The sequence below is a fragment of the Durio zibethinus genome, chromosome 10, assembly GCF_047325235.1.
Source record: "Durio zibethinus cultivar Kanyao isolate XHJ-2024 chromosome 10, ASM4732523v1, whole genome shotgun sequence".
Classification (NCBI taxonomy): Eukaryota; Viridiplantae; Streptophyta; class Magnoliopsida; order Malvales; family Malvaceae; genus Durio; species Durio zibethinus.
In genome coordinates this window covers 22,483,286-22,506,295 of record NC_143171.1, presented here as the reverse complement: position 1 = coordinate 22,506,295, position 23,010 = coordinate 22,483,286, and the positions used below count along the sequence as shown (strand labels likewise).

General features: G+C 32.4%; 2 protein-coding genes and 1 pseudogene across 7 annotated transcripts; 2 read left to right on the top strand and 1 right to left on the bottom strand.

The window, feature by feature from the left end:
* The first annotated feature begins 3,525 nt into the window (after window positions 1–3,525).
* Window positions 3,526–7,715, top strand: LOC111293169 (transcription factor TCP13-like). Of its 5 annotated transcripts, none has more exons than XM_089766937.1 (4): window positions 3,526–3,546; window positions 4,304–5,443; window positions 5,718–5,784; window positions 5,923–7,715. In XM_089766937.1, exon 4 carries the CDS (start codon window positions 6,068–6,070, stop codon window positions 7,172–7,174), a length of 1,107 nt encoding a protein of 368 aa, XP_089623063.1. In that variant the 5' UTR covers window positions 3,526–3,546; window positions 4,304–5,443; window positions 5,718–5,784; window positions 5,923–6,067; the 3' UTR covers window positions 7,175–7,715. The 5 variants fall into 5 exon arrangements, with proteins under 5 accessions (XP_089623063.1, XP_022741673.2, XP_022741674.2 ...); XM_022885938.2 differs by lacking the exon at window positions 3,526–3,546 and having other exon boundaries at window positions 5,005–5,257; window positions 5,372–5,443; XM_022885939.2 differs by lacking the exon at window positions 3,526–3,546 and having other exon boundaries at window positions 5,005–5,371.
* A 5,280-nt stretch (window positions 7,716–12,995) lies between these two features.
* On the top strand, window positions 12,996–18,080 carry LOC111293145 (transcription initiation factor TFIID subunit 8-like; annotated as a pseudogene). Its single transcript, XR_016345827.1, has 4 exons — window positions 12,996–13,154; window positions 13,244–14,775; window positions 16,677–16,754; window positions 16,911–18,080. The product of XR_016345827.1 is annotated as a transcription initiation factor TFIID subunit 8-like (transcript).
* Window positions 16,922–21,524, bottom strand: LOC111293144 (protein LONGIFOLIA 1-like). Its single transcript, XM_022885910.2, has 5 exons — window positions 21,061–21,524; window positions 20,522–20,574; window positions 18,491–20,443; window positions 18,270–18,420; window positions 16,922–17,992 (listed from the first exon to the last, which is right to left on the bottom strand). Exons 1-5 carry the CDS (start codon window positions 21,212–21,214, stop codon window positions 17,175–17,177), a joined length of 3,129 nt encoding a protein of 1,042 aa, XP_022741645.2. The 5' UTR covers window positions 21,215–21,524; the 3' UTR covers window positions 16,922–17,174.
* Window positions 21,525–23,010: the final 1,486 nt, after the last annotated feature.

Here is a 23,010-nt window from a genome sequence, read left to right as displayed (position 1 = left end):
CTGATTTGATTATTATTCATTCAATCGTTCTGAAAAACATTGATAATTACACTACATATTGAATTTTAACGATTCAGGTTTTTCTTCTTTTTTTGGATTGGATAGGTTTGGTCATTTAGTACATACTAGTAGTAGTACTACTCCAATAGACTGTTTTTCAAAATATTAAAAATAAAATAAAATTTATCTGTCTCACTGGCTGCATACTATCACCATCACCAAACCTATTTATCTTTCAGCAATGTCTACCATCATTATCACAAATTTATGGCAGAAAGAGAAAAAAAAAAAAAAAAAAAAAGAAGAAAACAAAAGAAAAGGTGACCCTTCTTAATTTTTATGCCAGTTAAGACTTAAGAGATCTGATGAGGTTCTTAATTTTTTAGGGGGTGATGGGATTGGGATGTGGTTAATATTTTTGGGTTTTTTTTTTTTTTTGTGGGAGCTGTGTGTTTTATGATTAGTTGTTTTTGTTGTGTTTTAGGGATTGCTGCTTTGTTTTCTGTTGATATTCAGTAAGGTAATAATGTCTCTAGTCAGCAGCCATGAATAAGGATAGAAAGAACCCCTAGAAAAACAAAAATGAGGGGAAAAAAGGTGATGAAAGACCAGCAGCAGAAGAGCAATCAGAGAGGAGATAAATAAATGCATATATATATATATATATATTGAATAATGCCGAAAAGTAGTAGAGAAAGTGAACTGCAACATCCTCTCTGCCATGAGAGAAAACAACATTGCATCTGCCTCTCTATTTTTCTGTCTTCTTCTTTCTCATCACTCTACACTTTAATTTCATGCTTTGCTCTTTGCTCCCCCTTTTCACATACTACTAGGTAGCATTCTAAAGAAAGAAGAGCTTTTCTATGAAATGTTTCCTTTACAGTTTAGAGCCTTCGAGTTCCTTAGGAACATTGCATTGTTTGACTCTTTTGATTTAATATGTGATGTAGGTGTATAATTAAAGAAATAACTAGCTACATCTCTTCTTAAAATAAAAAAAATAAAAAAATTTAAGTTAGAATCTCTCTTACCTCATCTCTTTCTCTCATATATATGCATGCATGATACATATGCATATCCCATTAGGGCATATAAAAAAAATTAAAATCAATCAGATGTCAGTTAGGCAAGAATTTGTCTTATAATATATGCTGCTAATATTTATTTGGAGAAAGATATGTCAACAGCTTTCTTTCTATAAAAATCCAACTTTACATAGATTTTTAATTAAAAGCAACATCTTGTAAAAGCTCTTGCTATTTTATTTGTCTAATTTCTAAACAGCTCTATATGTTGGGAAGATCAATTAGAACAGCCAAACTGTTCTCTTATAACTTCCTAGAATAAGCCAGTATTTAATATGTGTCGAATTATTGTTTCAAAAAAAATGTGTCAAATTACAAAGATGGTGCAAAATTAATTAATTTCTATTTGAGATGTTGCTAAAATTAATCAAAATTTATAAAAGTATAGTTAAAATAAAGGAAAATTATTGTCAGAAAGACTTTCAAGCTTCAATAACACAGATTTTAAACACAATATATTAAGGTAGCTAATTGTTAAGCCCTTTTCTATAAAAGAAAAAGATATATCTATGAACTGAAGAACAAAAATGCTTTGAAATTTAAAAAAAAAAAAAAATTATCAGCTTATTTCAAGTGTTACATATCTTTATGCATGTAATTAAGCTTTTTTTTTTTTTTTTTTGTGAAAAAATATGCATGTAGGCTTTTATATTGTAATAACAAAGAGTTTCATTATGTCACTGTGAAAATGATAACACAGCACATGTTATTTTTTTTAAAGATCAAAAAAATTGTTACTAATATTTATAACAATCAAACAATATCAATGACATAATATATAAAAGTTATCCCAACTTAACATTCAAGCTCAATTTTTAACCAAATTAGATAAGACTTTAATTTTGACTTCAAAATTAATTGTGGAAGAATTTTTATGCTTGAGGTTAATAAGTCATTATATTATATTTTTATGATTAATAATTAGTGTTTAGTGTCCATTATACCTTCAATATCCTAAAAATTGTACTGTAAACAATACTCAATCTAACAAGCACAGACGCATTAAAACATCAATATTTGACACCTAGCATCACATATGAAAAAATATCATTTTATAAAACATAAATTAATTCAGCTATTTTAGTTTATTTTTTAATTGAGTTTTCTACAATTAATTTGATTTTATTTAATAAAGATAGAATAATAAAAATTATTAACTTATGTATTATGTTAATAATATTTTAATTATTTGGAATGAAATAAATGTTTGTAAAAAAATATTTATTTTCAATTGATAAAAAAAAATTATTATATTATGTATATTATTATCATATATATTATGTTAAGGGCATTTTACATTGCATGGTAAATAAATATGGAATACAAGACTTTATATGTTTATTTTTAATTCATTATAGGTCGTGCAGGGTCATTGACCTTTTAAATAACTGGTGGACAGGTATGATTTGTATTATATGAAGTATTAAGTTAGGATTCAGTTCTTTTATTTTTTTTGCTATGAATCAAAATCATTAGTGTTTTTTTAAATTATCTTTTAAATATATAATTTATATCTTAAATTTTAAACTTAATTAGCTCTCTATTTTTTTGACAGAAATTAGTTGTGGATATTTAAACTATTAATATTGCATTATATACTTATGTTAAGTTCTCTAACCATTTCTGTGGGATATATAGACAAAGTTGGATTTATTGTTATAAATTAATCGTAGGGTGCACAAGGATTTATTGGCTGGATTTTGGGGACCATTTTATTTGGCAATTATTGTACCTTTGCTTTGTGTAGTCAATCAGAACAGTCTGTGAAAATTTTCCCTGATCTGTCCATCTTGAGATGCCCACCACTGCTTGTTTAGAACTTTAAAAAAAAATGAGTGTTTTGAGAAAGAAATACCAAAACCCTAAAAAGTTTCCCCCCCATCCCTTTCTTCTCTGCAAATTAAGGACAAAAAATGAAAGAAAAAGAACTTTAAAAAAAGTACTCAGTTCTGATATGTACATAGATATAAACATTAATTTTTCATGGTGGCTCTTTCCTGCTTATTGTTGTTTACTTCAGAAACATCATGTATTTGCGGTTTGAGAGCTTAATTTCTCTTCTTTTCATGCATTTTTCCACTTTCAAAAGAGAGAAAAAAAAAAAAAAAAAGGTGTAATTGAAAAGAAAAATGAATCAAAAAGGCAAAACTGTTTCCCATATTCTCACAATCCAGTAGTTATCCAGTTTGTTTTTGTTTGCTTGAAAAAGGTACGTCATAACTCATGTTATCACAATTAACAATTAGTTGACTTTAAAACTTTTTGAGTAAAAAACAGGGTTCTTGATTTCTGTCTTTTCCATTTTCATTTCTTTCTTTGTTTGTATATATGTATATGTAATAATATTACATTTATTTACTGATCAATCTGACAGTTGAGTCATGAGTGCTGCATTTATTCACATATAACTCCCTTTTAGAAAAAGAAAGACCAGATTGGAAGAGGATAGCATTGTAAGGTAAAACTTTCCTGCATGTTGGTATATATGATCTCCCTTTTCTTTTTTTTTCAGTAGAACTACAAGAAGAAGAAGAACAAGGATTTACTACTCATTTTTATCTTCTCATTTCTTTTCAATCATTTGATATGAGAAGCAATTTGTACTGCAATGTATGCTTTTTCAAAGGAAAGTTTTTGTCTATTCAAGAAAGCGAAATTCAAGGCAAGATTAATTGTAAGGAAAAAAAAACTCCAAATTTTCTTCACTTTTCTAAGGAATTAGAAACAAAATCACCATCCAAAGATTGAAATTTTGTTTTGAAATTCATTCTTGATGTAGCCCTAGACCCTAGGGTTTCTATATTTTCTTGTATACATTATTCTTTATTCATATCAATACCACACCAAATATAGAAGAAACTTTTGCGTATAGAAAAACTAGCTAATGCGGAATCCTACAGCAAAGACCAGTACCTGTAAAGAAAATGCTAGGTTTATATATTTCAAACTGGGATCCACCTTCTCCACCCACATATGGCTTCTAAGACCTAAACATTTGAATGAGTGAAAGGCTGTTTTCTTTCTTTTTTTGATTTTTTTTTCTTTTTTCCAAGATGAGCAAACAAACTTGCCTACGGTACTTTCCTTTAAACTGGTCCAATGAATTGTGATAATGTAAGCACTGAAGAATTGAAATTCCATTGAGTTTTTTTTTTTTCTCAACTGTTAGGTTCAACACCTTAACTTACCCTCCATGCGTATATTTCTTTCTGCAGAAAAGTTGTGGTCCTCTTTTCAACTCTAGTGGGATGTTTTAAAGGAGATGCATATGTCGATTGGTCCCAACCCTGTGAGGTAGTTGTTAATATCTCAAGTAACCATCAAATACCATCAAATTGACAATTCCCCTTAAGACTATACACCACAAATTTTATCAAGCACCAATCAAAGGACTTATCTTGGTAGATTTCATTTTTGTTTTTTAATTTTCTCTCATAACATTGAGTGTTAATCAAGTACCCCCCATTTCAATATTTCCTATTTGATTTCAAGATATCTCAGATATCAGTTTTACTTGTATCTTGATCATTAACTATGTGATAGCGATGCGACGACATTAGATTTTTGTCAAGCATGGCCAATTGTCATTAATAGCCTAACAAAATCAGTTCATTCGCTTGTACTATTGACACATTTTACCCTGAATTGCAAGGATGGGAAGTGGGAACAAAGCAATAAAATTCAACAAAAGTTGCGTATAGAAAAATGGATTTTAATTAGAGCCTGCATCCAATTTTTTGCTCACATGAACATCTTCCTTAGTACTAGGCGTGCATTCATCAACCCCATGTGATAGTGATTCAGTCACAAGGCCTTTTGTAGTTGTCGATAAAGCATGCCTCGTCACTTTTTCAAATGTGCAGCATGGTCCCCCATAAAATTAAATCATACACTTTGTTTTTGTTAGTCTCAAAATCCATGTGTTTTTCTTCTTGTTCACAACTTGATGAATATACTTGCCATATTGTTGTTCTTAGCTGAGGAGAAATTATTATTATTATTATTAAGCCCCTAACCAGCTCATTGATGCAATGATTGCTTAATATGCTTCAAGGGAAGGAAATGATAAGATACAGACTAGCACATTTACTTGACAGATGGCAAAATGCGCCACGTGGCAGCCCTAGTGCCAGTGCTATTTTTTTTCTTCCATTCTTCCATGGACAATGGTCGGTTGAATTCCGGCATCTTTCTTTTCTCAAATGGGTGAACTTCATCAATAAGTTTTATTCTCTTACATCACAAGTAAAAGCAAAAAATTTGATCTCTCAATATACATGCAGGTTAGTTGAATCCAGCACCAAAGTTTTCAAGTTGCATTTATCACCCTGCATAATCAAATGTTTGATATTTTTGTAAGTGCACTTGATTTGCAAATTTTCTTTGGAATACCTAATTTTTTTTAACTTTTACCATTTCACTTTTCAAAGAATCTGGTCTTTCTTCTTCTGTATAAAACCAGATCTCTTTTAAGTGGTACTATGATACTATCCCTATAGATCTGCCTCACATCCTCTTAGTTTCTTCTTTTGTTGCTCTCTCTTCTCTAGTAAAGCAAACAAGTTTGAGCAGAATATATGAATTTTAGAGTTAAACATATATGAACTGATCTAAAAAATAACCTTTCAGAATTACCAGCCACTGAGTACTGAAGTCTAATTCTTCTTCTCAAGTCTCTCCTCTTTGTGCATACGTGGTTAGTTCAATACTTTTTTCATCATTTTTTTTCTTTTAACTTTTGGAATATATATTTTAGTGGGAGGTTTATTACTTTCCATTAATTGATCAACTTTCTGTCTTTGTTGTTCTTTCTTTTAATGTAATTTTAAAGCAGATAGTTGTCAGGAACTAGGAGAAGCATTTTGCAAGCGAGTTCTGACTGAGAAATATAAAAGAAGATTCAGGTGATCTGCAGCTGAATTAAAGCATTAATTCAACTAGTATTCAGCTGCTTATGCTTCAATAATGAGAGACATAAGATGATTGCAAGTTCAAAGGAAGAAGATTCTCCCACTAGAGTACAAGAAGGTAACACAAATGATATCAAGGTCAGTAAAGGTCCATCTACTTCTTCACCATCGTTGAGATTGAAGGATCCGCGAATTGTACGTGTTTCGCGTGCCTTTGGGGGAAAAGACAGGCATAGTAAAGTTTGCACCCTAAGAGGATTGAGAGACAGAAGGGTAAGGCTTTCGGTTCCTACTGCTATTCAATTGTATGATCTTCAAGACAGGCTTGGACTTAATCAGCCTAGCAAGGCTGTTGATTGGCTGCTTAATGCAGCTAAACATGAAATTGATGAACTCCCTCCACTCCCAGTGCCACCAGAGAACTTTGCCCTTAACCGTCAAATGGTTATAAGTAATTCTCAAGAAGTTGGTGTTTCCCAATCCAACAAAGAAGGGCTTAAAACCAGTAGTAGCGTTAATTGGGAAGATCCTGCAGGAGGGTTATCAAGATCAAGCTTTTGGAGCTCTGATGCTTTTTGGAGGGCTAAATCCAAAGACGTTGCAAGGGAACCAACCAATGAGAAAAACAACTGGAATAAAAGAAATGAAGAGGAAAAACAAGAAGGCAGTGAAAATCACAATGGGGCAGAAGTTTCATCTGATAATATCTTACAAAAAACCAATCATTCTCCCTTGCCAGCATTGTTAAACAATGCAGTGCCATATGGTTCTTACTATCATTTTGAACCTTCGAATTTTCCTTTATCACATTTAGGAAGCCATGGATTTGCATCCCACACAGAAGAACCACATAATTTCAATATAGTGCCGATGCCATCCACATTATCTCTATCATCTGGTTCTCAAATATTGATATGTCCACCAGGAGCAACACAGCCTTTGTTCCCTCCTCATGCTACACCTTCTCTAGAGATTGATCCTAGACAAGAAGCTAATCATCTTCAGATGCTGAGCTCAGGTGCACAAAACCTCTTTCCTAATTCTCTTTACCCTCCACCATACTCAATAAGCCAATCTATCAGACCCTATTTGAGTATGACTCCTAGGCTTCCCTATTCTCATAACAACAGTACTGGAAGTCAGGCAGATAAGGAACGGGGGTTTCCTTCTAAATGAAAAGAAAGCAATATTATAATGAGGAATTCCTTTGGAATAAGCATGACTTGCCCGAGGAGATGGAAAAAAGGTACTGTATAATTTGAACCTATTTACGTAATTTTAAGGCATTCTACTTCCTGGAAGTGAGAAGCAGGCAATTAAGTTATAGTTACGGGGATAACAATTAAGGTTTTGTGTTTGATTTCATAAGTTTGTTTCATTGGGTGATTGGAAGATCAGATCTTCATAGATTTGAATGCCACGCTGCTAAAATAATTGAACTATATAGTTTTGATGCTGTATGAATATATAGTTAGATACTAGTGAGATATCAAAACACCGGAAAGTGTTCGTACTTCTTAAAAAAATTCTCAGCTGAGTGATCATAGAGCAATACATATGAAATGCTATAAATTAATTATTTTGCATTGATTTTGAAATTTGGTTATGAGCCCAACATGTGACATACATAACAATCTGTCTAATAGAGATCAGAGAGAGTGATAGAGATATTCAGCTTAAATTCAATGGCAATTTGTTAAGTTTGCTATATAGCCAACTGCTCTCTTTACCTTCTCCTTACTCTTTTCTCCAAGCAAAAAACCAATGGAAGGATATATGAAAACTAAGTAGTTAGGTGAAGAACATACTCTTTCCGCTTGAAAATTATGCGGCAGAAAAGGATTATATATATTACAAAGCAAAGTAGATGAAGGATATTAGAGGCAGTAGTACTGCAGCTTTGCACAAGATCCAACAGGAAAATGTTATGATGAAAGAAATAGCAGGTTGAAAAAATAGGGTTAGAGGGACCCTTATTTGAAAATTCCATGAAATGAAAAGATAGTTTGTGGTCCTTAACACAGATATATGAGAAAATACATTAATGGAGAGAAAGAAGAAAAGTTAGATGTTAAGTGTTCTCAGAAGTTAATTTATTATCTTTGGTCCTTCGTCTTTGGAAGAGAAAAAAAAAAAAAAACAGCCCCACAAGCCTGTTTAGGGGCTGTTTGATTGCTATCTACCACAACCAGCTGCCCCACATCCAATTTAAGTCAAAGCAAAAGCTGTTTGATTGCTTTATACAAACACAAAACTGTTAGAATGGAAGATGATCAGCTTGGCCACGCCAGTACTACTGCTGTTTAGGGTTTTGTGCAGGTTTAATCCTAGGAAAGGCAGCACCAAGCTATATGCCTGAAGAAAACTTAATTTACCTATATAGATTAATATTGCTTTGCTATATGGTAATGTAATTAAGGCCATGGTAAGCATTTGGAATGTGGATAGTTTTTAAACAGAAATATATATATTGGTTTGATTGGTTCTTGAGAAAATTGCTATAAAGTGTTAGTATTTCCGATGAATTAAGAGTTAAAAGAACAATTAATGCATGTGTTATAGGTGTTATAGCAGAATTGAGACATTATTTTTGCAGTTCAAATCTGAATATTTGAGACTGTTATCATGCATGTAGTATCTTGGAATATAATCTCCTTCATTGTTAATTACTAAGCAGTGATTTTGTCTTTTGGGATAATCCTTTGCAGGACTTCTCTTTAAAAAGTTTTTATCCACGCTCAAGTATAAGTGCTCATATACTCTATCAACAAACCACGTGATTGTTATCATTTTATATATCCATATCATCATTTTTTCCTCTAATATTTTCCATTTAGATATGTTTGACATATAAAAATCTTCAATAAAAAGCCTGACAATCAAGGGAAGTCTTCTAATTAAGGCCTTTTACTCCTAGTCACAATTTTTATTAAAAAAATAATCTGATCATACTAATTTGTTTCTTAACATTATTATATACAACTTTGAGCTTTTTTCTTAATGAAAGAAAAAAAAATCAGTTTTACAGTTTTTAGATAATTTATGATATAAAATAAATTTAGCTAATTGCTGGCTTTGGACTGAAATAAAGTTTATGAGTGAAAGAAAGAATAGAATGTTTTATGACAGGTTTAATTCTTTTTTCATGCATAAAATATAATTAATATCTAAACAATTAAACCAAAAAATTGGCTTAAAAAAAGGATCAAAAAGAAATATCTAAAAAAATTATCAATAAATCTGGGAAAGAAATAGATAGCTTTAATTAATAAGTTGATTAAAAACTTGAAAGATCAGTTATTGTATATAAAATGATATATATACTTTTGAATTATGTTCATGTTGTGCAATTCTTTAATTTAAGTACTGATATTTGAATTCAAATTTTATAATAAAAATAAAAAGAAAATTTGAGATATTTTAAAATTAAATGGAAGTTATAGTAAAAAGTGCTTTATATATATAAATACAATAATATTTACATTTATACTATATACAAGTGATTTTGGACTACAAAAGGGAAGGACGCTCCTTTATTGGTAAATCCAATGTATATCTAGTCCAAGACCTCTAAGTTAAAATTTCAAGTTTTAATCAAAACCCTAAAATAAAATTCTACACTAATTCCATCCATTTTTCTGCTTGGACATATGAATCTTTGCAATCACATCTGTTTTTTTTTTTTTTAAGTAAATGCTGTACAATGATGAGTTTTATAAACTTTCATCACCTCGTATAAACATAATTAGTGTCTTATACTATGTTTGGATTGAGGGAAAGGGAAGGAAAATAAAGAAAAATAAAGAAAGTAATGAAAATAGAAAAAAACTTTCTTTTATTTGAATAAATTTTTAATTTAAAGGAAAAAAAAAGGTAGAAACTTAATAACTTTTGATTTTCCTTATAATCATCACTTTTTTAATATCTCAATTTAGGGAAAAAGCTAAGGAAAGAAAAGTTGCAAAAAAAAATTTTTATAAAAAGATTATTATATGCATATTTTTATTAATACTAAAAATCTAGTTAAAAAAACCTAATCACATCACGATCTTTCTATAATTTTTTCAAAGTCATATTTTTTTTCAAGTAAGTTTCATATGTCTCTTTCAATATAAAAACTATTAATATAGTAGCAATTGTAAGATCAGACAAGATAACAAATATATCATGGTTTAGAAGTACTTTAAAATCACAAGTAACAAAAAGTTATAATCGAAAACAAATTATTATAATAAATCATTTCTTTTTTTTCACTCTTTTATCCAAACAATTATTGTTAAAAAAAATTTTTTATTAATTTTAATTATCCAAACAAAGAGTATATATATCATTTTTTTTTCTTTTAAAAAACTTTCTTTTACTTTCTTTTTTTTTTCTTTTCTTTTATTAATATTTATCCAAATATTGCATTAAGAATACCCCAATTTCTTTTAATGATTTAAAGTTCATCATTGTGAATATTATCACATGTGCATCCTTACTAGCTCATGTCTAGGAAGGAGATAAAAGCTAGCTAGTGAAATAAATATTGGATTATTTGATTTTAAATTTCATTCCCAAGAATATGGTTTAAACAAGAGAAAAACAATGTAGTATATTTACAAACTACGTATTTAAACTTTAAATCAGTTTATTCCATAACATCGACCCCCAAAGTTTCCTTTCATGGCTTCAATCTTTCAAAAAAGAAAAAAAATTTTGATACTCGTTGCATGATTGATAAAGAGAGAGAGAGCATGAGCTAATTATCACTTCTTCATCAAAGTCATTTTTATCCACAAATCTCTAATAAGCTAGATCATTGCGATGGAAAAAGAAAAAAAAATTTTGATTTTTACATTTTTTAAATGAACTAAATATAAAAATAGCTCATGACTAAATATTTTTTGTCCGTTTAGTACTTAAAAAAATAAAATTAATCAATTTGATACTTGAACTTTTATTTCATCATCACTTTGGTATGTTGAGCTAATACCATTACTTTATTTGTTAACGTAGTATGAACATCTAATAAGATACAAACACTTATAAAAAAAAAAAAAGTTCAATAAGTGCTATGTTATCAATTGCCATTTCAGCATTAAATAAAAAAAATTTTCAAATATGTTTTAAAATATTCTAAAAATTTTATAAAAAAAATTCAAAATCTAAAATGTTTTAAAATTTTATAAAAATTTTAAAAAATGAAAACTTAAAAAAATTCAAAAAATCTCAAAATTTTAATAAAAATTTCAAAAAGTTCTTAAAATTCACAAAAAAAAACTTTAAAATTTTGAAAATAAAAAATCTAAAATTTTTTTAATTTAAAAATTTCTTTAAAAAATTTCTTAAAAATTTAGAAAAATTAAAAAATTCCCAAATTTTGAAATATTCTAAACAAAATTATTAAAAATTAAAAAATTAAAATTTTAGTAAAAAATCCAAAAAAATCTTAAAAATTCATAAAATATATAAAAAATTAAAATTGTAAGATTAAAAAAAAAAAAGAAAAATTTTCACAATTTTTAAAAATTGTTTACATTTGTTTTTTAAATTTTTAGACATTTTCAAAAATTTGTAGATTTTTTATTTTAATTTTTTTCTAGTTTTTTCAATTTTTTTAATTTAAAAAAATTTTATTTTTAATAAAATTTTCATTCTTTTGAATTTTTCATAATGTTTTTGTATTTTTTGAGATTTTTTATTAAAATTTTGAGATTTTTTTAGTTTTCATAATTTTTTATTTTTTTTAAATATCACAATTTTTTAATTTTTTATAATTTTTTAAAATATTCATATTTTTAAAACTTTTTAGAAATTTTCTTTTAATACAAATGTGGTAATTAATAATATACCATTGACTGAATTTTTTTAATATATGTTAGTATCTTATTAGATATTTGTGTCACATTAATAAGTTGATTAACAATGTTAGTCTTATGTATCAAAATGGTTGATGAAGTGAAATTTGAAATATCAAATTGATAATTTTATTTTTTTAAATACTAAACAGATAAAAAATATATTTTTTAAAGGGTCATTTTTATATTTAATTTTTTCATATAAAAATTTCATAACATTCATTTTTAATTTTTTTCTTTTATTTTTTCGTTGGATTAATAAAATGATTAGGGTTGGCAATTCTACATGTACCCATTGGGTTTCGATCCTACCCAATCCTGTAAAAAAATTTTTTAAATAAAATTTTTAGGTTAAATCGAGTCATGTATTCTTGAAAAAATGAGCCGAGGTCAGGTTGGGGTTTAGTTTTATGCAATCCTGTTTCAACCCAACGGGGCATATATTTTTTTATTATTATTTATTTAATTTTATATTTATATATTTTATATTTATTTAATTTTATATTTAAATTTTAAAAAATAATATTTTATATTAAAAATAATATTAAATAATATTTTATATTAACAATTAATACTTATTAATTTTGGATCGAACCGAATCGATTGCAATTTAAACATATGTGAGTCAGGTTAATTTGGATATAAAAATAATATTTAAATATCATATCAGATTCGAATATTAAATTTATAAAATTGAATCAAATTTAAAATAAATAAAAATCTTTCTCGACCCTGCACAATATCATATCTAAAATTAAAAAAATAACATTTTAATTAAAGTTTTTAATAGAATTATAATCTTTCTTTCGTGTAATTCGAAGAGAAAATAAAAATGAAAAATCACAAAAAAAAAGTCATTCAATTTACAATATCAAATAAAGGTGGGCTCCAGCAAAAATTGAACTCGAAACCTGTTTACAAAAAGCCGAAGACAGCATTACCATGCCGCTAGAACTTTGTTGTCCGTGTTCCCATGTAAAACCTGAATAATAGTTGTTAAGTCTGTTACACTTGAAATATTCCTTTCAATTGACATGTGGCAACCAAATAAAGAACATTCACAGCAATTGTAAGAATAGTAAGGCTCTTTATCATTTCTCCTCTTAAACAATCACCGCTTTCCGTCTATAAAACTAACGGCCAATGTTTCCATCTCCATCTAAAGATTTAATGAGAGTTTTAATCAAATCTAAAATCTCCAATTGTTAAAACCCTAAGATTTGAAATTTCCCACGATCTCAAACCCTGATTTCCCGAAATCCCCTCTTTCTACCCCAAATGCCCGCTTTCATGCATCAACCGTAATTAAAGGAAAGGTAAGCTTCCCGCCTTCATTTATCTTCTTCTTTAATATTTTTTGGTATTTATTTTTCTAATTTTTAATAATTTTGTTCTGTTTCTTTAGATATGTGAATACGAAATTGATATGAAGAATTATCGAACATGAACGATGGAGGTTTGCATAATAGAAAAGAACAGGAAAAATCACAAAAACAGTCAAAGCCTTCCAAATTCCGTAGCAAAAGTGACGATTTTGCCCTAGCCATCGCGAAGGTTGCAATAGCGCAAGTTTGCGAAAGCGTAGGGTTTCAGGGTTCCCAACACTCTGCTTTAGAAACATTATCTGATATAATTGTACGGTACATTTACAGCGTAGGAAAAACTGCGAATTTTAATGCTAATTTGGCGGGGAGAGCGGAAGCGAATGTGTTTGATGTTATTCAAGGGTTGGAAGAGTTAGGATCGGGTTTAGGCTTTGCTGGTGGATCTGATTTTGATCGCTGTGTTGCTAATTCAGTGATTGCTAGGGATATTATTCATTTTATTGGTGATGCGGATGATATCCCATTTGCATATGATGTTCCACGATTCCCTCTTGTTAAAGAGTGGAAGGAAATGGAAAGTTTATGGGGAAAAGGAGAACAGCCTCCTGGGGAGCATATACCTAGTTGGTTGCCGGCCTTTCCTGACCCTGATACTTATGCTGCTCGGTTGAGTGTAGGGAATGAAACAAACAGTATTTCCAGTGGAGAGAAGACTGAGTTAGCGAGGGTTGAAAGGAAGATGGAGTGGTCATTGTTGAATTTGCAGCAGCGGTTTGCTCGAAATGGGAATGAAGGAGGTTCTTCAAATTATGGTGGATATGCTGGTAGAGCTAGGGTAGCATCTGAGAGCAATCCTTATCTTGCTGCACCTCTGCATTTTGGGGAAAAGGAAGTGGAAGTTTCACCCGTTGTTCTTCCAGCGAAGCTTTCGAATGAAGTGGCTTTGAGAAATCCTGTTCCAGAAAATTGTGATATGGGAAACCGTGTTTCGGTGCTGGAGACATTTGCTCCTGCTATTGAAGGAATGACGAGTGGGTTATGTGATCTGGACAATGGACAGAAAAAAGTTGTTTACAACCAGAGCGTGCATTTTAAGATTGGAATTGGAAAGAAGTCTTTTGGCACGGCACCATATTTCAATTCACAGAACGAGGATCTTGAGAAGATAGCCTCATGGTTTAGAAATGATAATGAGAAGGATGACAAGAAAAGAAAAGCGGAAAATTTCTGAAAGAATCTATAGAAAGCTCTCAGAAACCGACTCAGTTGTAAGCTAGCTTTATTATCATCCCTTCTGTTTGGTCCAAAAAAAAAAAAAATCATCCTTTCTAGACTTTTCTACAATGGACCTAGAAATGTACGGTGAAAACTACCACAGAGAAGTCTACTGCTTTGACAGCTTTCTAGAGGTATGCACGTGACAGTTGCCATTATAGAAATTTGTCAGTGGATGATTCTTTTTAATTGAAATTCTTGTTTCTTCTTTCGTGTTCTTACACTGATCACGGATTTATCAGTTTCTGGCTGAATCTGATCTTCTTATGTACACTATGCGCACAATTGTTGAAGCTTTGTACAATATCGTATTAGCATTTGTCATTAATGAAGGCAGGTAAATTTCACGTTACATGCTTTCTGCATTTTTAAATTGAAACTAAAGTTTGAGAACTAGTATTATAAACTTTCTCTAACTTACATCATGTCATACACCATTATGAATAATATGGAATCTGAATATTAGTTGGTTGACAAGTTAGGTTTAATTGGGATGTACACTGCAGGATCAATCTGTATTCCATGTTAAATGGCCTTGTTGATTTTTTCTATTGACATCTTGACGGTAGTCTTTGCTGATTAATTAGGATGTTCTAGATAAAATACATAAAATAGAAAATGGTTGACAAACTGAAGCTGAATGGTGAAGTCTAGGGGTAAGCATAATGATCAGTTTCCTGTTACTGTCAGTGATGGTATATGGTGCACACACTCATTGACATATGTTCTGTATTGTGTATAAACAAAATTAACAGCTATAATGCTTCCACATGCATTTTAGATGTTGCTTTTAGACTAGCAAGTTGAGTTTCACGGTCTACATCAACTTGTGAGGTATTATCCATTTTGGCCCATTGGGTCTCATGATTTTGTCCCACAAAAGGCACCTCACAAATTGAAGATAGCGTAAACATTTATATTTCAAGACCAACTCTAGTATATAGCCAATGTGGGATTCATGGCTCTTCTCTAGAACCATGACATCCTCCCCACTCTAAAAGGGCCCACTGTCCTAGATGGTACATCACTAGTATCCCAAAGCTAGCTTCGATACCAAATGTCACGGTCCACACCAACTTGGACCTCACTAGGATATCCGCTTTGGCACATTGGACCTCACGGTTTTGTCGCCCCTCATAAGTTGAAGGTGATATGAACACTTATATCCTAATACCAACTCTAGTTCACAGCCAATGCGAGATCATGGCTCCTCTCCAAGACCATGACATTGGGTGATGTAGGGTGCTATAGTTTTAGATGTTCATGGTGTTGTGGGTAGACTCAAATCCATATTATCTTTATGAAAGGTTTCGTACATATCAAAATAGAATGGCTTGTATATGAGTCAAGATTAATGTAATCAGATGATTTTAGACAGCTGATATTGAATTTTCCAGCATTATCTAATAGTTCCCTTTACTGCAATCCTAAATGGGATGTCTTGAATTTTTGTAATCATGTGAATTTTTGGGTTACACATGTTATGACATTGAATGTTGTGTCCTGCATTGTTCTGCGTGAATAATGCATGTTGGATTTGTGCATAAATGTGCTATAAGACCTAGGATAGGGGCCTTGCTCTAGAAAAAGAATCACACTTGACCAGGAATCAACATCATATAATACCCAAAATGGCATTATGATGTAGAGATAATCAACTATCCTGGATTTCCTAATTGAAATCAAAAGTAACTATTGCATTTCAAGATCACTAATTGGGAGTAGGGTTGAAAGTAACTAATTGCATTGCATCACTACAATCCAAACTAATATGACCCATTATAACTTCTAGTCTTTTGAAGAAATTGATAGCAACCAACAGTATTTAAATATTACTTATTGCTATCATTTCTGGTTTCATCCTTTTATGTCAGACGCCCCCTCCCCCTCCTCCCTTTGCTTAGTGTGTAGAAAAATCTGTCAATGACATTTCCTTTATTATTACTGATTAAAGATGTGTTAGCATGGCAGTTTGCATCCCGAAAACTTCAAGTTCTCTTATCTAAGGAGCCTACCTATCTCTCTCCAATTTTTTTACCAAACAGCATGGGAGTTAGTTCACTAAGAGCCTTGAATCAAATTTGAAGGAGTAACTAGCTTTAGGTGACCATATATGTTCAAATTTCTTGTTAAAATACAACTGCTCATTTAAGTTAATTCCTAGAAGTATCTTGCAAGTAGATCATTGACAAAGGTTATACATATCAACTCTACACTGAAGGTGCTCCTTTTATTTAGGTTGAGGAGGTCCTGTTTAACAGTGAACACTTATATAACCACTCAAAATGGTGATGAATTGTCTGTTTGGTGCAAATGGTAAGCAGAGCAATATGTTTAATGAGCCATTGAAACAACAATATATTTATAACTCTGGACCAACTCTTACTATTTGAAGATTATTAAATTCTGTGATTTCTTCTTTGTTAGTAGTTGAAGAAAGAAAGTTATCTTATATTAATATGCTTGATCCAGATAGTATCGTGCTGCCAAAATGGTGACTTCGAAATGGAGAGAATACATATGTTAGTATATACATAAGGTTGCAATTTACAAGTATTTCACAGGCTTTTTAATTTACTTGGTGTCATCAAGGTAAGTTTCATGCAAAGTTTTATTTGGGACTATAGCCCCAAAGTATCCAAGAAAAATAAAAAGAAATTTGAAGTACACTACCACCCTCTATCCTGTTTACCCCTTTCATCCATCCCAAAAATATTAAAAACAGTATTAGAAATCCTACTTCGAAAACAGTCGCCTACAATGCCTGCCAGCCTGCCCTTGTGGATTTTCTGCTTCACCACTGATAACTTCACATATTAAGTCTTTGAAGATCAACCTCTCCACATCTAGCACTACCCATGGAATTTCACTCCGACACTCCGTCCAATCCGTCGATCCAAGCGTCAAATCTCCCCATAAAATGCTTTTCAGACTATCATCCTCATTATCCGAGCTTATATTTGATGCAGTTTGTATTTTATCTATTTCTGAACATAAGTCTCTTACCAGCTGCTGTCCTTTTGGTCTTCTATCCTCAGGCGTACTTGGTGAGAGCCACTGCTTGTAAGAGCCTTCCTTAACTAATTTTCTGACTACAATTTCATTAACTGCATCAAATATAAGCTGCCTGTGGTTCTTCTCAATGGGCTCTAACTGTTTGATTTTTCTGCCATTCTGTTTTCCATTTTCAAGCCTAATGCTTGCCTTGGTTTGCTCTAGGGCGGGGAACAAGGTAGGATTGACTAGATGATCTGACGGATAAAGGTGGTAGGGCAAGAAGCAGGAGTCCAGCTCGCTGAGGAGACCTGATGCCAACATGACTTCAACAATGTATTTATGGTCTGGATTTGGACTACTGAAAGCGGGAGAAATTTCATTGACAGTGGACCACTCATGGATAGAATCTAAGTTCATGAGTTTCCGGACCATGTGCTGGATGTTTTCTGCTTTCCTGCAATCTGTCTTGAACCTGAGACTGGTTTCTTTGTTGGTGGCTAAGTGATTTAGACCTCTAGGACTCCAGTCTGCTTCATTAGGGATAAGACCCTCATCATCTGTCATAAAAGAAAATGTGAAATGAATTCAATCTATGAACTGGCCAAGCCTTTTGTAACAAATAGCTAGTATCTTGGTTTCTATGCATACGCAATTCTTAGATGTACAAGTTCTGCTTTCTACATGTCTTGTGATAGTAAGTACGAACTAATTTATTAATTGGCATGGTGGATGTATAATTATTACAGGCATAATTTGCTTTTATGATGATGGAAATCATTATAATTGAAGTTTCAGTTTAGCACACTTGAGGCATAAAGGATATAGGAGTTTCACCTTCGAAGGCATTTGATTTTTTCTTCACAGGAGATGGTGATTCGTCTCCATAAAATGTGGCATCTAGAACAGAGACAGGACTAGGTTGTTCCAGGGCAGTTCTTGGAGGTTCTGCTGTTGAACCACCTACACTAAACCTTGTGACTGGATTCTGAAAGAAATGTAAGCAGTTTAGGGATGATCAAAATACTATATGAATGAAAAGAAGGAAGAAAACTCACGTTCTGCTTCTTTTCATGTTTTCGGGAGAATGTACCCCCTGCCTTGCAAGATCTGTCAGCACTTGTGACTTCAATGTCACTATAGGAGGCCACACTCATATTGCTCTCAGATTTCATTGAACTAGCATCTCCCTGCTGACTAAAATCTCTCATGTCACTACTGACATCGCTTAATTGGTCATCACTCCGCTGCAAATTGTGAGATTTATGCCTGGGGTTTCGATGTGCCAAGGTTGGTTCTGCTTGTAGCCTGCTTGATTGCCTTCTGCTCCTGCTCTGATTTGATGCTGGACTGGTGCAACGTGATTGGCTTCCCGATTCAAGCTTCTTCTGCTGCACTTTAAGGCGTGTGGTCTCTGAGCTCATTGCCAGCTTAGGGTTTTCTCGAGCAGTAGGTGACAGCTCTTTTGAAATTTGGTTGAATCTTAGAGTTCTGGCATTATTCCTATCTCTTGAATGGCTTGGACTTGAAGGATAGCTATGAGGATTAGGTTTTGGAGTTAAATCTTTATACGATCGCTTGTCAATCTTATGGTTCCTGGCATCTGCAGGGCTGCCAGTGCGAAGCCTGCTTAAAGTCCCAGTTGCAACAACAGATGAAGTAGAATTGCTGGCATTTTCCATAAATTTTACTGGTTTTGTAATCTGGATTGGGGATCTAAGGCATGTTGGAGAACTAGTTCCCTTAAATGTGGCTGAAACTGCATTTCTAATTTGTATCTTTCTCAAATTTGGTGCTACTGAGCTCTGACCAAGGATGCTGTTTGTGTGAGATACAAAATTTGAAGCTTGGTCTTCTTTTCTGGTCTCTAACATCTGTTTAGACTTCTGCTTTACTTCAAGTATTTGTTTAAGGGCTCTAAGACCCTTTCCTGACTCTTTGAACCCGAGTTCTGCGAACCTTTTTTCAATTTCACCATAAACAGTTAGGGAGGAGTTTGGGGCTTTCAGTGGAGTTTCTCGACAGTTCAAAGCTGACGTTTGATCCCTGTTTCCATCCAGCTGCTTCCATGGGGCTGGTTCAATTGGGCTTCTAGTTGTAACAGGTTTCTTTGAACTCGCATTTGTCAAATGGGGTGAGCTGGGTTCCTTTTTTGAATTTCTTGGTGAGCCAGAAATCCGATTCTTCTTCTCATCAAATCTCGATGAGCGTGAGAGGGGATCATCTTTCAAGTCCTGACAGGTTTTCAGCTGTCGTCTTTGATTCCCATTGGTTAGTATGGGGTCTGGCAATTCTTCCAACCCCATCAACTTCGCTACAACACTAGACGGTCCTTTGTAGCTTCCAGATTCTTGCTGTTGGTTTCTTATGTCATTGGAGTCTATGCTACTCCTGTTCAGCTCTTCTAGAAGAAAATTTGATTTCCTACTTTCCCTGCTATCTAGTGATAGCCTTGGGAGATCTTTGAGCTTAATCTTAAGTGCATCTTGTGACCCCCTTCCATCATAAGAGAACCGAGGAGCATCCCTTGGTGCAAAAGAAAGAGAACCATCATTGCGTTCATTGGACATTCTAGGCGCTTCTCGAAGCTTAGGAAGGACATGACTTGATTCATTGAGACTGGTGTTCCTGGTGTTTGCAGGTTTTGGTGACTGCAAAGGTCTTGGGGAATCTATGTACTTCAAGGTTTGGTGGCGCCCTGCTTCCACTTTTGTTGCAGTTCTAATTAATAATCCCCGGGCTTCTCTATAGATGGAGTCTTTAACCACATTTCGGAGGTCAAGGGAGTGTTGGTTTGATTGCAAAGAAGCATTTGATTGATAATTGGATATTTCCAGCCTTGGGGTTTCAGAGCAGGTGGTTTGGCACAATGAAGATCGGTCTACTTGAGATGCTTTGCTGCAGTCAGCAGATGAGAAACCAGATGAGCAAGAGGAAGTTGAAAACGAGGTTCTGGGTGATTCAAAGGACACTCTTTGTTTCTCCTTCACATATTTCTTCAGATTATTTTCCTGCATATGTAGGTTTCATTAGCTTTAATTATTTTTGTCAATTCCTCCAAAAATTCAAGTGTCAGGATTATTTCTTACTTTTATCTTTTGCGAAGCAATCTTGGGTTCTGTTCCTTGCCTGCCGTTTTGACCTAGAGAAACACTGAATGTCAGCCATAGAAGGTAGCAAAGTGGATGGTTTTAGACATTAGAAGGTTGCAAAATGGAAAATATATATTATTTAAAGGAAAAAATAACGATTAAAAACAGACTACTGAAACAACAGTAATTGATTAGTGCAATAAAAGTGTTAATAATGCACATGAACCACTTAATCTATCAGGGAACCCTTTAAACAAAATCAACTTTCCCAGACATTGAAGTAAGACTAAAAATTCCTGTAGATGCAAACAGAATTGGAAGAACTGAGAAAAATGTTGCAGACTTTAACTTCATCCACTATGTTGGTACTTTCAAGTTGGAGCTAAACATGTTGATGAAATTAGCAGAACTCGAAATCTCTCAAAACTCACAACCTCTCTGGCCTAAAACACTCATGATAGAAATTTATTGATGTTAACCTGATCTAATTTTTCTTAACACGGTCGGAACACCTTATAAAAACTGAGATAAAGTACCTGGTGGAAGCCCTTTGTGGTTTGGAGTGGCAATGCGTCTGCTACCAAGGAAATGGTGGCGGTCAAAGAGCTCGAACAGTCCATTCATGCACCCAATCTGCTTTTGCAGATCTGGGTTTTCATCTGATAAAGAATATAAAAACTTTGCAGACATGTTCACTTTCTCTCTACAACTTAACAAAAACAAACAGAACCTAAACTTTCTTAGCTTCCGCAAAACTTAGATGACAATGAATGAATCCATGTGTTTCGAAAGGTTAACATGCCATATGCATTGGGAGAAACCTTGTAAAAGGTTTATGTTGTTGAGGCTTCCAAGTATATTCTAGCTTGTTACATGTCAGGATTCTGAATGCTGAATGTTTTTCTTTTTTTCTTTTTCTGTAACTCAGATATTTCTTTCTTTTGGAGTGGTGTGTGTTTTTTTCTTTTGTGAGGTTTCAGAGAATTTTCTGAATACTAACAGAAAGGAGAATGTTTGGGACAAATTTAAAGATAAAAAGAGAGATTGATAGAACCCCACATTTCCATTCTTCCCATTTGCAATGAGATAAAACGTTTTCTTGGGCTTCACAGAACAAGGCAGACAATATCTTCTGTAAGAAAACCAAAAGAAACAAAATAAAAAAAAAAAAAAGGGAAGAGGGGACCAAAAAGAAAAAACTAAAAACAGCCCCCACCTTCAAAGGACTATTCTAATCTATGAAACACTTAAGGGGAGTTCCAGACCCCAATAAGAGATGTTTTTTGGGTTTCCTGACCAAAGAAAACAATACTTTGTTTTTTGGCTCTCTCTTCTCTAGGATAAAGGTCGCTAGAGGCTTAGAGTACATAACAGGGGGGATGTTGGTGTATTATGTGAAATCTAGTGGTGAGAAGAATGAGAAGTTGCACTGCCCACTTGTTTTCTGTATGTATTTAATCTGTATGTAAGAAAGAGGGACTTGGAATGTGTGGGTCTGATTTCTATGTAAAAGACTTTAAAAAGAATAAATAAATGAGGGAATTGAATAATTGGAAAAGGGAGAGAGATTGAAAGGCTTGGAGTTGGAGTTGGAGTTGGAGTTGGAGTTGGAGGGTCTGATTATGTGAACAGGTGGGTCAGATCAGCTTTGCTGATTTTCTCCCACTTCCATGTGGGTGGGTCTGCAGTCAGGACCTTTCCCACCATGAGCATGTGGAGTCTGTCACATAGTGGCAACAAACAACAACAAATAAGAAGAAAGTGAAGTTATGTACTGGAAAACCCTTCCTTTTTTAACCATTCTCTTCTTCAGGCCTCAGCTTTAACTTGCCAATAGTACCTTCTGCCCTCTGTCTCCTATTTAACCTAACAAGTTACAAGCCAACACTACATCGAGAAGAAATATTGCTAATGTTCAATGGTTTAGCTATCCGATCATTTAGAAAGAAATATGTATCTGTAAAATTATTATTTATTGACTCATTGTTTTCATTCGTACCATTTGCCAATTAATTACAGGAGATTTGATAATTTAAACACGATATGTGATAAGATATTAAAATTACATTAAAAAAAATATTATAATAATATAATTTAAAATTTTAATAAAAAATATATATAAATTTAATAAAAATCAAAAAAATAAATTTTATATTTGATTTGTCGATATAAATTATAATATAATAATTTTTATGTTTTATATATATTTGACATAAAACAACTACAGTACATATATGCAAATAACCAAATATAAATAAAATAACATCACTCATATCCTATTGCGATTTCAATTATGAAGTATTTTTGCAAGATTCATGAAATTTCCTAGCTAAGATGCAATAGTCACTAGCTGCTAAAAACGCTTCTCTAATTGTATTCTTATTTTCTTTATATGTACTAGTAACAGTAGTGCATATAGTTTGGCCATACGTGATTTCCTTTGGTACGTACGTTTGATCATAACTGTGCTTCAAAAACATTGATAC

What these genes read in the sequence shown, in the direction of transcription:
- LOC111293144 (XM_022885910.2), bottom strand. Translation starts at nt 21,214, where the DNA reads ATGTCTGCAAAGTTTTTATATTCTTTATCAGATGAAAACCCAGATCTG. An exon ending in AACATGAAAAGAAGCAGAAC is followed by an intron (nt 18,421 to 18,490) that starts GTGAGTTTTCTT and finishes CATTTCTTTCAG; the next exon opens with AATCCAGTCACAAGGTTTAG. An exon ending in AAAATCAAATGCCTTCGAAG is followed by an intron (nt 17,993 to 18,269) that starts GTGAAACTCCTA and finishes CTTTTATGACAG; the next exon opens with ATGATGAGGGTCTTATCCCT.
- LOC111293169 (XM_089766937.1), top strand. Translation starts at nt 6,068, where the DNA reads ATGATTGCAAGTTCAAAGGAAGAAGATTCTCCCACTAGAGTACAAGAA.